This window comes from Tachypleus tridentatus, chromosome 9, assembly GCF_004210375.1.
Source record: "Tachypleus tridentatus isolate NWPU-2018 chromosome 9, ASM421037v1, whole genome shotgun sequence".
NCBI lineage: Eukaryota > Metazoa > Arthropoda > Merostomata > Xiphosura > Limulidae > Tachypleus > Tachypleus tridentatus.
In genome coordinates this window covers 19895756-19911224 of record NC_134833.1, presented here as the reverse complement: position 1 = coordinate 19911224, position 15469 = coordinate 19895756, and the positions used below count along the sequence as shown (strand labels likewise).

At 32.6% G+C, this 15469-nt stretch overlaps 1 protein-coding gene across 3 annotated transcripts in view; it reads left to right on the top strand.

Annotated features, from left to right (window-relative positions):
• Window positions 1-15469, top strand: part of LOC143224811 (uncharacterized) — a 74779-nt gene that overhangs the window by 50885 nt on the left and 8425 nt on the right. For all 3 annotated transcript variants that reach the window (XM_076453140.1, XM_076453139.1, XM_076453138.1), the window contains 6 exons: window positions 1502-1642; window positions 2880-3023; window positions 4266-4403; window positions 8583-8701; window positions 13986-14038; window positions 15258-15430. In XM_076453140.1, the coding sequence (XP_076309255.1) occupies window positions 1502-1642; window positions 2880-3023; window positions 4266-4403; window positions 8583-8701; window positions 13986-14038; window positions 15258-15430 (768 nt within the window). The remainder of the gene's footprint in view (window positions 1-1501; window positions 1643-2879; window positions 3024-4265; window positions 4404-8582; window positions 8702-13985; window positions 14039-15257; window positions 15431-15469) is intronic.

The window sequence follows — 15469 nt, the reverse complement described above, 5'->3', positions numbered from 1 at the left end:
TCTGAAGACGGTTTTATGACTGATAACGTAAAAGACAACAATGAAGGAAAGTCATACTTCTTGTAATAATAGTCAGTATTGCGCAAGAGGGCGCACTAACGGACGTAAATATAATTGGACATTTTGTACAGCAACGTATTAAAAGTTTATCAACATTTTTAAAAAGGTTTAGATTTAGATTAACATTATAAGTTAATTTACTGATAGTACTAAGTGCGATAAAGTGTATCTTTAACTAAACTGAAGCGAAAAATCTACACGTTACAGTGCTAATTTATCTCTTTATTGAATTTAGGCCTTACTTAATAAAGACTTAACTAATATCAGGCCTAAGACAAGTGGACTTGCACAGTTTAAACATACAATACCCTAATTCTGAATATGATGTATTATTTGTACTTTAAAACAAAAACTTGATAATAATTCACGAGTTTCAGTTCGGAACATGCAATGCTCTTACGTACAAAAATCGCTGTGGAATGTCTTATCCTGAACATGAAAAACTTGAATATGCTTGGAAGATCATGTTGCATCATAATTCATGTTGGTCTATAAACATTCGGTTACATATAGTATTAACGTTTTCAATGAATAAAAAATTACATCAAAAATTCATTTTTTATAACGAACTTTTATTTACATTATTAATTATTACTTGGTAGCTGAAGTGATTTGTTTTTGAGCGCACGTTTTTAATACTATTTTACCTATATAATAGGCCCAGCTCGACTCGTAACCTAAGGGTCGCGGGTTCGAATCCCCATCACACTAAACTTACTCGCCCTTTCAGCCGTGGGGGCGTTGTAATGTAAAGGTAAATCCCACTATTCGTTGGTAAAAGAGTAGACCAAGAGTTGGCGGTGGGTGGTGATCACTAGCTCCCTTCACTCTAGTTTTACATTGCTAAATTAGGGACGGCTAGCGCAGATAGTCCTTGAGTAGCTTTGCGCGAAATCCAAAACAAACAAGCATCAGGGTATTAAACACCAGCTAAACGTATCTATATGAACCAAGACAAAAAGAGGAGACTTATTTCTATATTCGTGAATAAGTAAATTTTCGCGAAATTCAAAACAAACCAACTCTATATAAAATAACATAATTATCTATGTTTTTAATGGTAGTTATAAAAGTAATAATTTTATATGCTTCGTAAATGAACAGAACTATTGAAGGGTTTTTCGAATCACTTTTCTTTAAACAAGTAACCTTTTTTAAACATTGAACTGCTGAAACAATTGTTAAAGGAAACATTTACAAATATACCAGGCGTTTCAAACAAACTGTTCAGTGGGATAGCAGTTGATCTGCAGGCTTGCAAAGTAAAGGTCCGAAGATCGATCACCCGCTGTGATCACAGCAGATGGCTCAACGTGGCTTTGCTCTAAAACAAACAGTCGTTGTTAATTAAGTCTTTCACATCTATATAGGTGTAAAAAAAACTATTAAGACTTAAGTTTTAGTTAGTTGTATCTATATAGTAAAGTTTGTTTCTCATCAGATTACTGCAGAAGTCAAGCATGGAACGAAGACAACAAAGACAAAATTTTATGTCCCGGGGACTGTGAACCAACCGAAACTGGCTTTCAGTGTGTATGCGAAGGACATTACGAACTGGACCAAGAAAGCGGCAGTTGTAAAAGTAAGTTGCTTGATGCAAGTTGAGAATGAAACAAATCTTACAACTGTTATAATTTACAAATAGATATTTATAAACGTACATCTTAAAGCAGGTACCTTGTGGTACGTTGAACAAGGAAAATATTTCTTTAAAACGAAACATGTTGTGCGGATGAAAATATAACAGCAGTGCCACCTTACGGAGGTGTCATCACTTATCACTTTCATAGTATACGATGCTTACATTCTTCATATGTTAGGTTGAACACTTACTAGTGGTTAGTGTGCTGGACTGAGGTTTTATGGGTCTGCTCCCAGTCACCGCCAATCATAAAATCGCAGCTGCACTTCAGCGCTGTGGGTTTGTAACAGTTAAAACCCACTCTCTAATTAAAGTAGAACATTAGTTGTCGGTGGTTAGTGATGAATAGATGTATTCCTCTCGTTTATTACAGCAAAATTATGGACAACTGTCACAGATACATCTCGAGAAATTTTACACGAAATTTGAAAAAAGACCCTTACAAATTGCTTATGGGTCAATATTATAAAAAGGAAGACATAGCTGTTGTACAATAACAATACGATGTTTGTAGATGTGCAGTTTACGTTTATCCAAGTAAGCAGTTTTTTTTTAGACACAATCTTTATTAACTAAGTAAATAGTAACATATAGAATACGAAGTCCTGTTTTGTATATACAAAGTTGAATACTACCTTTACAGTTCGGTGTTTAGTGAGTAATTTTACACTTGCTATGGCCTGATGGGTAGGGCGCTTGATTCACAATCTGAGGGATGCGGGCTCAAATCTATCACCCTATCAAACACTTTCGCTTTTCAGCAGTGGGACTGTTATAATGTTATGGTCAATCCTACTCTTCGTTGATAAAAGAGTAGCCTAAGAGTCTTACACTGCTAAATTAGGGACGGCTAGCGCTGATAACCCACCTATAGCTTTGTGCGAATTTTAAAAAACAAACAAACAAAAACAACCATTGCACTTCCATTTCGTTATTCTACGACAGTTTAGGGAGGTATCGAAAAGGCTATGAAACGCTGATCTAAAATTATGATCAACTAGTATTCTTATTGTGAAGTGGTACAATTTGTTTTCTTTGCAGTATTTATTATTAATCGGAGCTATAGAAAGACGCCACCAATTTTAAACACTGTTGGATTACCTTCTTTGGGCATAAGTAAAGAAACTGCTGGCAGTTGAGTTCGCAAATCAATATTAAACGAAGACGTTTTTTTCAGTAAAACCGTTGTGTGACGAAGACAACGAAGGATACCGAAACTGCAGTGAGAAGAATGCTCAATGTGAAATCAACGTGGATGAAGAACTTGGCTACGAATGTAAATGTCCTGAAGGTACAGAGGTCAATGATGGAAAATGTGTGTGTAAGTTAGGCTTTTGTTTGCAATCTTTGTTCTTTTTTTTTAAGTGTAATCTTTTATCAATAACTGCTTTTAACTAGAGTATCTTACATAGTTTTCATTAGTTTTACTTAAAGATATCCGGTAATACGTGTTAAATGCGGTGTGTTTATTTTTGTAGAACGTGTATATTGTTATTTTAGGTGTAAAATGAAAACGAAACGTGTTTTAATTATTTTGTTAGTTTGTTTAATTTGGCTTATTATGTTGCTCTTTAGTATATATTAAGACAAGTTTTAATGTAATACATAATTGTAATGCAATTAGGTTTTATATAGATAAATTATGAAAAAATTATTTTACGTTTATCATGGTTTTAATGAAGTTTATTGAATATTATAAAAATATTTCTTTGTCTTGATAATAATAAATTGTCCCGTGGACTTACAATGCTATAATCCAGGATTCAGTTACCCAAGGTTGACACAACAAACAGCCATTTTTTTCTGTTGTTGTTTTTTTAAACAAAAGTTTTAACTTTGTTTGTAATTTCTAACTTAGGATGAATTTTAAGTAGACGTTAAAGGGTTGTCGGTGTGATTTTATGACAATGCTAGTACATAGGTATATAAGATATTTTCATATCATAATACGGAACATCTTATACATTATGATTTTAAAGCGTTGGAATTCTCCGCTGCTTTCTTGCTTTCAGTTTAATTTCGTGTTTAAATAGATTGGATTATATGTAAGTGACAGAAATGTATAGCTGTTGAAAATATGTAATTGATACACTCAAACGGACATCACTCGGGCCCGGCATATCTAGGTGATTAGGGCGCTAGACCCATGATTTGAGGGTCACGGGTTCTAATCCCCTACACCAAACATGCTCGCCCTTTCAGCCGACGAGGCTTTATAATGTGATGGTCAATCCAACTGTTCGTTAATAAAAGAGTAGCCCAACAGTTGGCGGTGGGTGGTAATGAATAGTTGCCTTCCCTCTAGTTTTATACTGCTAAATTACGGATAGCCAGCGCAGATAGCTCTCGTGTAGTCCCTCGCTGGGACAGCGGTAAGCCTTCGGATTTACAGCTCTATAATCAAGGATTCGATTTCCTTTGGCGAATAATGAATATAGACCGATGTGGCTTTGCTATAATAAAACACACACACATCCCTCGTGTAAGTTTGAGCGAAAATTTAAAACAAACAAATAAATAAACACCAGTTCTTTAATGCTAAGTTTATTACTATTTTTTGCAGCTTTATGTGACATTGCCAGATATAAGGATAAATGTTCCAAAGAATATAAAGATTGCATTGTGGATGTAGAGAAGAACGAAGCCATGTGTGTTTGTAAACCTTCATTTTTCACTGATGCTGATGGCAATTGTAAGGCAGGTAAGCAAACGTTTTGTTATCTAACGTTCACTCCTAAGTCACACACACGAAACTTTTAATTAATTGTTATTTTACATTCAAAAGGATTACCGACCTTTTTTCAAAGAAGGCTTAACGATAATTTAGCCAACTATCGTAACGTTTGATCCTGTATTGGTGTATTTTGTTAGAAGATACAAATACTGTGAACTGTGTTGGTGTATTTTGTTAGAAGATACAAATACTGTGAACTGTGTTAGTGTATTTTGTTAGAAGATACAAATACTGTGAACTGTGTTGGTGTATTTTGTTAGAAAATACAAATACTGTGGACTGTGTTGGTGTATTTTGTTAGAAGATACAAATACTGTGAACTGTGTTGGTGTATTTTGTTAGAAAATACAAATACTGTGGACTGTGTTGGTGTATTTTGTTTGAAGATACAAATACTGTGAACTGTATTGGTGTATTTTGTTAGAAGATACAAATACTGTGAACTGTATTGGTGTATTTTGTTAGAAGATACAAATACTGTGAACTGTGTTGGTGTATTTTCTTAGAAGATACAAATACTGTGAACTGTGTTGGTGTATTTTGTTAGAAGATACAAATACTGTGAACTGTGTTGGTGTATTTTCTTAGAAGATACAAATACTGTGAACTCTATTGGTGTATTTTGTTAGAAGATACAAATACTGTGAACTGTGTTGGTGTATTTTGTTAGAAGATACAAATACTGTGAACTGTGTTGGTGTATTTTCTTAGAAGATACAAATACTGTGAACTGTGTTGGTGTATTTTCTTAGAAGATACAAATACTGTGAACTGTGTTGGTGTATTTTCTTAGAAGATACAAATACTGTGAACTGTGTTGGTGTATTTTGTTAGAAGATACAAATACTGTGGACTGTGTTGGTGTATTTTGTTAGAAGATACAAATACTGTGAACTGTATTGGTGTATTTTGTTAGAAGATACAAATACTGTGAACTGTGTTGGTGTATTTTGTTAGAAGATACAAATACTGTGGACTGTGTTGGTGTATTTTGTTAGAAGATACAAATACTGTGAACTGTATTGGTGTATTTTGTTAGAAGATACAAATACTGTGAACTGTGTTGGTGTATTTTGTTAGAAGATACAAATACTGTGAACTGTGTTGGTGTATTTTGTTAGAAGATACAAATACTGTGAACTGTATTGGTGTATTTTGTTAGAAGATACAAATACTGTGAACTGTGTTGGTGTATTTTGTTAGAAGATACAAATACTGTGAACTGTGTTGGTGTATTTTGTTAGAAGATACAAATACTGTGAACTGTGTTGGTGTATTTTGTTAGAAGATACAAATACTGTGGACTGTGTTGGTGTATTTTGTTTGAAGATACAAATACTGTGAACTGTATTGGTGTATTTTGTTTGAAGATACAAATACTGTGAACTGTATTGGTGTATTTTGTTAGAAGATACAAATACTGTGAACTGTGTTGGTGTATTTTGTTAGAAGATACAAATACTGTGAACTATGTTAGTGTATTTTGTTAGAAGATACAAATACTGTGAACTGTGTTGGTGTATTTTGTTTGAAGATACAAATATTGTGAACTGTGTTGGTGTATTTTGTTAGAAGATACAAATACTGTGAACTGTATTGGTGTATTTTGTTAGAAGGTACAAATACTGTGAACTGTATTGGTGTATTTTGTTAGAAGATACAAATACTGTGAACTGTGTTGGTGTATTTTGTTAGAAGATACAAATACTGTGAACTGTGTTGGTGTATTTTCTTAGAAGATACAAATACTGTGAACTGTGTTGGTGTATTTTGTTAGAAGATACAAATACTGTGAACTGTGTTGGTGTATTTTGTTAGAAGATACAAATACTGTGAACTGTGTTGGTGTATTTTGTTAGAAGATACAAATACTGTGTACTGTGTTGGTGTATTTTGTTAGAAGATACAAATACTGTGAACTGTATTGGTGTATTTTGTTAGAAGATACAAATACTGTGAACTGTGTTGGTGTATTTTGTTAGAAGATACAAATACTGTGAACTGTGTTGGTGTATTTTCTTAGAAGATACAAATACTGTGAACTCTATTGGTGTATTTTGTTAGAAGATACAAATACTGTGAACTGTGTTGGTGTATTTTGTTAGAAGATACAAATACTGTGAACTGTGTTGGTGTATTTTCTTAGAAGATACAAATACTGTGAACTGTGTTGGTGTATTTTGTTAGAAGATACAAATACTGTGAACTGTGTTGGTGTATTTTGTTAGAAAATACAAATACTGTGGACTGTGTTGGTGTATTTTGTTTGAAGATACAAATACTGTGAACTGTATTGGTGTATTTTGTTAGAAGATACAAATACTGTGAACTGTATTGGTGTATTTTGTTAGAAGATACAAATACTGTGAACTGTGTTGGTGTATTTTGTTAGAAGATACAAATACTGTGAACTGTGTTGGTGTATTTTGTTAGAAGATACAAATACTGTGAACTGTATTGGTGTATTTTGTTAGAAGATACAAATACTGTGAACTGTGTTGGTGTATTTTGTTAGAAGATACAAATACTGTGAACTGTATTGGTGTATTTTGTTAGAAGATACAAATACTGTGAACTGTATTGGTGTATTTTGTTAGAAGATACAAATACTGTGGACTTTCAAGTATCAAATAATCCACACTAATTGTCATGGTTGGTGTAAGACAGCTTTAAAAGACAAATACAGACTATTTTAAAAGAAATTAATGTTAAGTATGACATGTTCAAACTGATTAGATGTTATGCATATTGTACTATAGTTCTACTGGCCTTCAGATTTTAAAAATACAATTGTTTGTGTTGTTTAGAATTAAGCACAAAACTTCGCAATGGGTTATCTGTGCTCTGCTCACCACGGGTATCAAAACCCAATTTCTAGCGGTATAAATCCTCAGACATATCGCTGTGTCCATGGGCACTATTAATTAGTTTTTGTAATAATTGTATATTTTTACTCACAGATTATTTAGTGTTTGTAATAATTGTATGTGTTTACTCTCTGATTATTTAGTGTTTGTAATAATTGTATATTTTTACTCTCTGATTATTTAGTGTTTGTAATAATTGTAAATTTTACTCTCTGATTATTTAATGTTTGTAATAATTGTATATTTTTACTCTCTGTTTTCACAACTATAATGCTAACAATATATTTAAGTATGAACAGTATCGTAAGTACACCATCTCTATGAACAGTATCGTAAGTATACCACCTCTATTAACAGTATCGTAAGTATACCACCTCTATGAACAGTATCGTAAGTATACCACCTCTATGAACAGTATCGTAAGTACACCACCTCTATGAACAGTATCGTAAGTACACCACCTCTATGAACAGTATCGTAAGTACACCACCTCTATGAACAGTATCGTAAGTGCACCAATTTTATGAACAGTATCGTAAGTATACCACCTCTATGAACAGTATCATAAGTATACCACTCTTTTTTTTTGCGCTGAGGTTGATTTTTGTAACTAACAACTAAGGATGAAATGTACTTTACCTCCAATATAATGTTTACAGGGTTAATGAAAATGAAACTCTGATATTTAAAAGGTTTTAGGCAACCAGAGATATACTGAGAAGAAAACAGAACACACTTTCTGCCAAAGCATAGTACAATAAATTATTCTGTGGGCTTCTTGAAATATGCCCTCATTATTTCTTAATTATATGAAAATATGAATTATTTCATTCCGAAAATAAAATTTAATTATCCAAATTAGAGAAACAAATATTAGGTATAATTTGAAAATAACACTGGATGAAAAAAACAACGTATTTTTACAATATTTGTATTTTGTTTGATGATACGGTCACTTATACGACATTAAATAATGTGTTTATTACTTTGGAATAAGTTGTATTGTAGGTTTTATTTAAATTTCAATTTGTGCTATTTTTGATATTATTTCCTGCATATATTCTTCAGTACAATTATCATATTGGTAATATGGTTGCTATATTATCATTCTAGATAACTGTCTTTACAAAATAGTTTGACATTATACAATATGATCTTTGTTTTATAATTATTATCCCATAATGTATCTTAATGGGTATGTTTAATTATTTATATCTTGGAGTTGATAACAGAACGGGTTTAGTTGTGCTAACAACATTGTTAATATCTTCGTTTCCAGCCACGAGTACCTACAAGGGGACATTTACTGTAATTGAAAAACTAACTTCTAGTTCAGTAGCGTTTACAGAAAGTATAGATTCGACCACAAGTAGAGTGAGAAGAGAGATCGAAGAAAGTGTAGGTTGAATTTATTTTAATATATATAACCACAGTAAACATATTTGTAGAATTTCGCTTTGGCCCTAATTTTTCCTCATACTAAATAATACTTTTCACCATATTTAAGGTTAATAGGTATAAATAGGGTTTTCCTGTATCTACACGAAAGTTCATTTATTCACTTCCAAATCCATGTCGCTCGTATAGTTTTTATTCTGACAAGAAATAAATCTTTTATAGATTGTTTTGGCAGAGTATTCATGATGAAACTTTGTAGAATGGACGACAATTGCCTGTTGTGGAGACACAAGTGAAGAGGACGACGTTTCGAAAGTCTTTCGCCTTTCACCTTCAGGTCACTGTCGAAACATTGGCAGTGGTTAAGTTTAGTTTAGAGAGAGAGAGGTCTGAGAAATTCTCTCGCCAACAGAGTTGTTCAGGGACGTTGTAGTTCCTCTTCGACCTCTCCCGTGGAAGATTATTTATCTACCTGTGCGTGGAGGTTTTCCTTTGTTTTAATTTGGTTTGTTTGATGCTCTGAAGTGAGTTGAAGCAGTATGGACGTGTTAAGTGAGAACAAGGGAGGTAGGCCAGGGCGGCGCCCGTAGTCCGAAAAGGAGGAATACACATGAGAAAAAAAATAGCTCAAACGACACAATCGGGGCCTGGCAAGGATGTTGCCTTGACGGGGATCTAAAGATCCACTGCATCAGATTTAGGTGTGTGTGTGTGAAGATATGAGAGTACCCCGAGAAAACCCATTTTCACGGCCAGGGCGCTGGATAATCTAACCAGACTGTGCCCGGAAGTAGCTGTAAAGAAAATCAAGGTTATTAATGCATACAGAAAGTGTGTGTGTAAGGTGTTGTCGGTCTTTCATAGTGTCCTGGTGGATAATGAAGAGCGTGTTATAATTGGTTGGATTATTACTGTTTTTGATTGGAGGCGAGATTTCCTGTAGATTCAACCAATGGCAGCCACGGGTTACTCGCCTTTAATCCGGGATCTCTGTTTAGAAAACTGTTCAGACCCGTTTCCCCCCACAGCAAAATCTCTGGCATAGGACCTGTAGGTCCCAGCCACATACTCACCCAATCCTGAAAAGAGCCGTTTATTCAGTTATAGCTTACAGTTTATCCAGTTATAGTTAATTTTAAATTAACTCGCCAGCCGCCAGAGTACTCTGTCCAAGGTCTGGCTCACTTCACTTATGCTGCTCTCGTCCAGTTCTCCCGTCTTTCTTATTACTTACAAATACCCCACTCCACCTCAAAAATATCAAAACAAAACTAAAGGAAAAAAAAACCCATGGACATTTTAACAATTTCTCACGTGAGGGGACGAAGAGAAACACAACGTTCCTGAACACCCCAGTTGGAGAGAGAAATCTTCTGATCTCTCTCTCTCTCTAAACTAAACCCCTGCCACGTTAATTTGCACACACAGAGGTCCAACAAGAGGGGGATAAGAGGAGCCAGTGCGCCGAGGTCCGGGAGGAGAACCTATATATAATACCTTCCCACTTGGAGTGTGGCCGAGGTCCGGGAGGAGAACCTATATATAATACCTTCCCACTTGGGGGGTTTGGGGGGGGGGACTTAATGCTTGCTGCCCTGGGGCCCGTGATGGCTCTCTACACACACACACACACACACACACACTGGCCGAAAGACGAAAGGCGGAAGACTTTCGAAACGTCGTCCTCTACATTTGTATCTCCACAACAGGGAGTTGTCGTCCATTCTACAAAGTTTCATTAAAAAGTAAATCTTATTTTTGTAATAAATAACCCAGTTGAGACATAAAAAAACAAACCAAATTAATTTGACAAAGATTTACAAATCAGAAGTTTGTTTGCAATATATATATATATTTATATAAACACACATGGGGTAAAAAAATGGAACCCCTTAAAATGTTAATTTGTTATATCTTTTATTAGATAACAGAGAAATATGTAAAACTATATGTTATTAGAACTTCCTCGACGAGATCTGTTCAAATGTGATCCCAAATCCTAATATTATTACTGGCTTCAGTAAACACCTGAAGATTTCATGATTTTAGTTACATTTTCTCTTAACAGTGTTGTACACCTGCTGTAGTTTCTTAGATTTTATTATTTCAGTTAACCAACAAAATGATCAAACAAGTTTCTCTGTAATAATCAAACGTAAAATAAAACTTAAAATAACACAAACTAGTTTCACAAGTTAATATTTAGTCAACATTCCCTTAGATTTCAGTACTGCCTCACATCGACGTGGCAAGCTTTCAATGAGTTTGTACAGATATTAGTGAGTGATTGTTTGCCATCTTTCTTTGTATTACTTCAAAAAGTTCATCTTCCGTGTTTGGCTTGAGATCTTTTGTTAATCAGCCCATAAATTGTAAGTCAGATTGATATCAGGTGATTGACTTGGCCATTAATTAACATCAATTCTCTTATCTCTAAGATATCTTTTAAATACTCCACAATTAAAGAGAAACTTGTTTGATCATTTTGTTGGTTAACTAGAATAATAAGATCTAATAAACTACAGCAGGTGTACAACACTGTTATAATAAACTACAGCAGGTGTACAACACTGTTATAATAAACTACAGCAGGTGTACAACATTGTTATAATAAACTACAGCAGGTGTACAACATTGTTATAATAAACTACAGCAGATGTACAACATTGTTATAATAAACTACAGCAGGTGTACAACATTGTTATAATAAACTACAGCAGATGTACAACATTGTTATAATAAACTACAGCAGGTGTACAACATTGTTATAATAAACTACAGCAGGTGAACAACATTGTTATAATAAACTACAGCAGGTGTACAACATTGTTATAATAAACTACAGCAGGTGAACAACATTGTTATAATAAACTACAGAAGATGTACAACATTGTTATAATAAACTACAGAAGATGTACAACATTGTTATAATAAACTACAGCAGGTGAACAACATTGTTATAATAAACTACAGCAGATGTACAACATTGTTATAATAAACTACAGCAGGTGTACAACATTGTTATAATAAACTACAGCAGGTGTACAACATTGTTATAATAAACTACAGCAGATGTACAACATTGTTATAATAAACTACAGCAGATGTACAACATTGTTATAATAAACTACAGCAGGTGTACAACATTGTTATAATAAACTACAGCAGATGTACAACATTGTTATAATAAACTACAGCAGGTGTACAACATTGTTATAATAAACTACAGCAGGTGAACAACATTGTTATAATAAACTACAGCAGGTGTACAACATTGTTATAATAAACTACAGCAGGTGTACAACATTGTTATAATAAACTACAGCAGGTGAACAACATTGTTATAATAAACTACAGCAGGTGTACAACATTGTTATAATAAACTACAGCAGATGTACAACATTGTTATAATAAACTACAGCAGGTGTACAACATTGTTATAATAAACTACAGCAGGTGTACAACATTGTTATAATAAACTACAGCAGGTGTACAACATTGTTATAATAAACTACAGCAGGTGAACAACATTGTTATAATAAACTACAGCAGGTGAACAACATTGTTATAATAAACTACAGCAGGTGTACAACATTGTTATAATAAACTACAGCAGGTGAACAACATTGTTATAATAAACTACAGCAGGTGAACAACATTGTTATAATAAACTACAGCAGGTGTACAACATTGTTATAATAAACTACAGCAGGTGTACAACATTGTTATAATAAACTACAGCAGATGTACAACATTGTTATAATAAACTACAGCAGGTGAACAACATTGTTATAATAAACTACAGCAGGTGTACAACATTGTTATAATAAACTACAGCAGGTGTACAACATTGTTATAATAAACTACAGCAGGTGAACAACATTGTTATAATAAACTACAGCAGGTGTACAACATTGTTATAATAAACTACAGCAGGTGTACAACATTGTTATAATAAACTACAGCAGGTGAACAACATTGTTATAATAAACTACAGCAGGTGTACAACATTGTTATAATAAACTACAGCAGGTGAACAACATTGTTATAATAAACTACAGCAGATGTACAAGATTGTTATAATAAACTACAGCAGGTGTACAACATTTTTATAATAAACTACAGCAGGTGAACAACATTGTTATAATAAACTACAGCAGGTGAACAACATTGTTATAATAAACTACAGCAGGTGTACAACATTTTTATAATAAACTACAGCAGGTGAACAACATTGTTATAATAAACTACAGCAGGTGAACAACATTGTTATAATAAACTACAGCAGGTGAACAACATAGTTTATGAGAAAATGTAAGTAAAATCATGAAAAGTTCAAGTGTTTACTAAATCCATTGTTAAAATTAGGATTTGATATCATATTTGAACAGATCTTATAGAGTAAGTTCTAAAAATATATAAAGTTTAACTTATATTTCTGTTATCTAATAAACTATATAATAAATTAACAACATTTTCAAGAGAGGTCACTTTTTGTCCGCCCTCTGTATATACACAAAATTTTGTGTTGTAATATAATGTATGTGTATACCAGTAAACGCTTTCGTTTTCTGCCTAAACATAATTTTAAAACCATAACAAAAGCTTACAGAGTCAGACTTAAATAGAAATGTAAGCGTATTGTGAATTACATTTTCGTGATATGGATTTAACATCATATTGTGCTTCAATCATATATGACACGAGAACGAAAGTGTTAAATGCTATTGTTAACTTCATCTTGCCCATGATGTAAAGGCAGTAAGAATATTGTTAGTCTGTAATAGAATCCTACAGCAAAACCGTTGTTTTAAAAACTCTACTTTAGCGCAGCATATTTTGCGTTAAGCTAAAAACAACATACTATGCTAAGGAAGTATTACGAATACGTCTCTTGACGTAAATACGGCACATCTGCCATGCTATTCTCAAACTAAGAACATTTTACTATGTTAGGAAAGTATTATGGGTAAATATTTTAACCGAGCTAATTTGGTTAAAGTAGTGTTATATAGACACTCGTGCGATTAAAACAGAGCATATATCCAACTGTTACATATCTGCAATTATTATAATTAAAGAACAAAATATTCATGATTAAGTGTTGTAACTACCACGAATATTAACTCTTCAAGTGCCCACAGGGTATTAAATAGCAAGGTTCTTTCTCACTACGATTAATATTTCAAATAAAATATGTTAAGAACTCGTTTTTTTATTTATTTCTTTGAATTCATATACGAAAAGGATTTTTAAAAATCTCTGTTTTTTCATTTTTTTTCAGCTAAAATCTTTGTTTGGACAAACTTTCACAGATGTTTATATTTCTGATCGATCGTAAGTAAAATTCAATTGTGAATGGATGAAATGAACAAGTGTTAACATTCCTTAAGATAAATTCCAATAAATATTTCTTCTTCTAGCTGATAGTGTAACTTGTGATTTTGTCACAAAATTAGACATTAAGTTTTTACCTGAGAAATTAGAAGATTGATTTCAAAATTGAGTGTTAAATTACATTGTCCCTAAACTTAAAGCTCGAAATATTATTCATAAACATATAATTAGAACAATACCTAAAGTCTAATGTTCTGGTGCTATAAAGTGTGTTTTGCTTTCAAGTATTTAAGGCTTATACTATTATGTTCATAAAACATCTTTAAATATATCAGTATCGATTTATTAAACAAGACTTATTGTTTAATGTTTATTGTTGCGCTTAATAAAAATGCTTTGATATTTTCGGTCTAAATTAAAATGTACCGATTTACTCTCATATCCCGACCATCGCTAGAGCCATTAGTCTTTGTTTTTATTCACATTTTTTATAAAACACGAACAGTTCGTTTAAACTAGTTAATATATTTTCTTTCCTCGCTCAATGTCTTTAACAGCTTTGACATATAGAAATTCAACAAATATAAAGTTAGTTAGCAATGATTTGATATTAATATCAAATAAATATACAAATAGTTAGCAATAATTTGATATAAAAATTCAACAAATATACAACTAGTTAACAATAATTTGATATAAAAATTCAACCAATATACAACTAGTCAACAATAATTTGATTTAAAAATTCAACAAATGTACAACTAGTCAACAATAATTTGATTTAAATATTCAATAAATGTACAACTAGTCAACAATGATTTTCTGTATAGAGATTTTAGTTGAAAATACAATTTTAAGCTTTATATGAAGATTTTTTAAAGATATTATTTGTTTTATGTTAATAAATACATTACGTTTCTATTTCAATAGATTTCGCAAAATTGTGACAATGGACGAGCTATAAAAATGTTTATTTTGGAAGATATTCCCTTTTAATGATCGAATTTATAAGATATAATAAATTGGTAGGAACTGCACGTGTGCATCATACTTATTTTTCGGATTCCCTATTAACTGAAATCAACTGTCCATCTACATTCAAAAACAACTGGAAGTTCACCTTCAAATGTATCACTAAAATCCACAAAAGAAAAAAAAGTTATTATTTATTTTCTTTATGAAACAATAGATTTTCTCATAGGTTGATTGTGTATTTCAGAGAGAAGAAAGATGGACAAGCTGATTATGAGATTTTCATTCATTTTAATTCCAAGGAAGCTCCAATAACTCGTTTAAGTGTTGAAGGAGTTTGTAAGAGTGCAAACACATCATCAGGAATCTGCATAATTCCACCAAGTTTGGTTGTTGCAAGTGAAAGCATAGAAAATTTCAGTAAGTATTATTTGTATTCAATTTGAGAGCACACCAAAC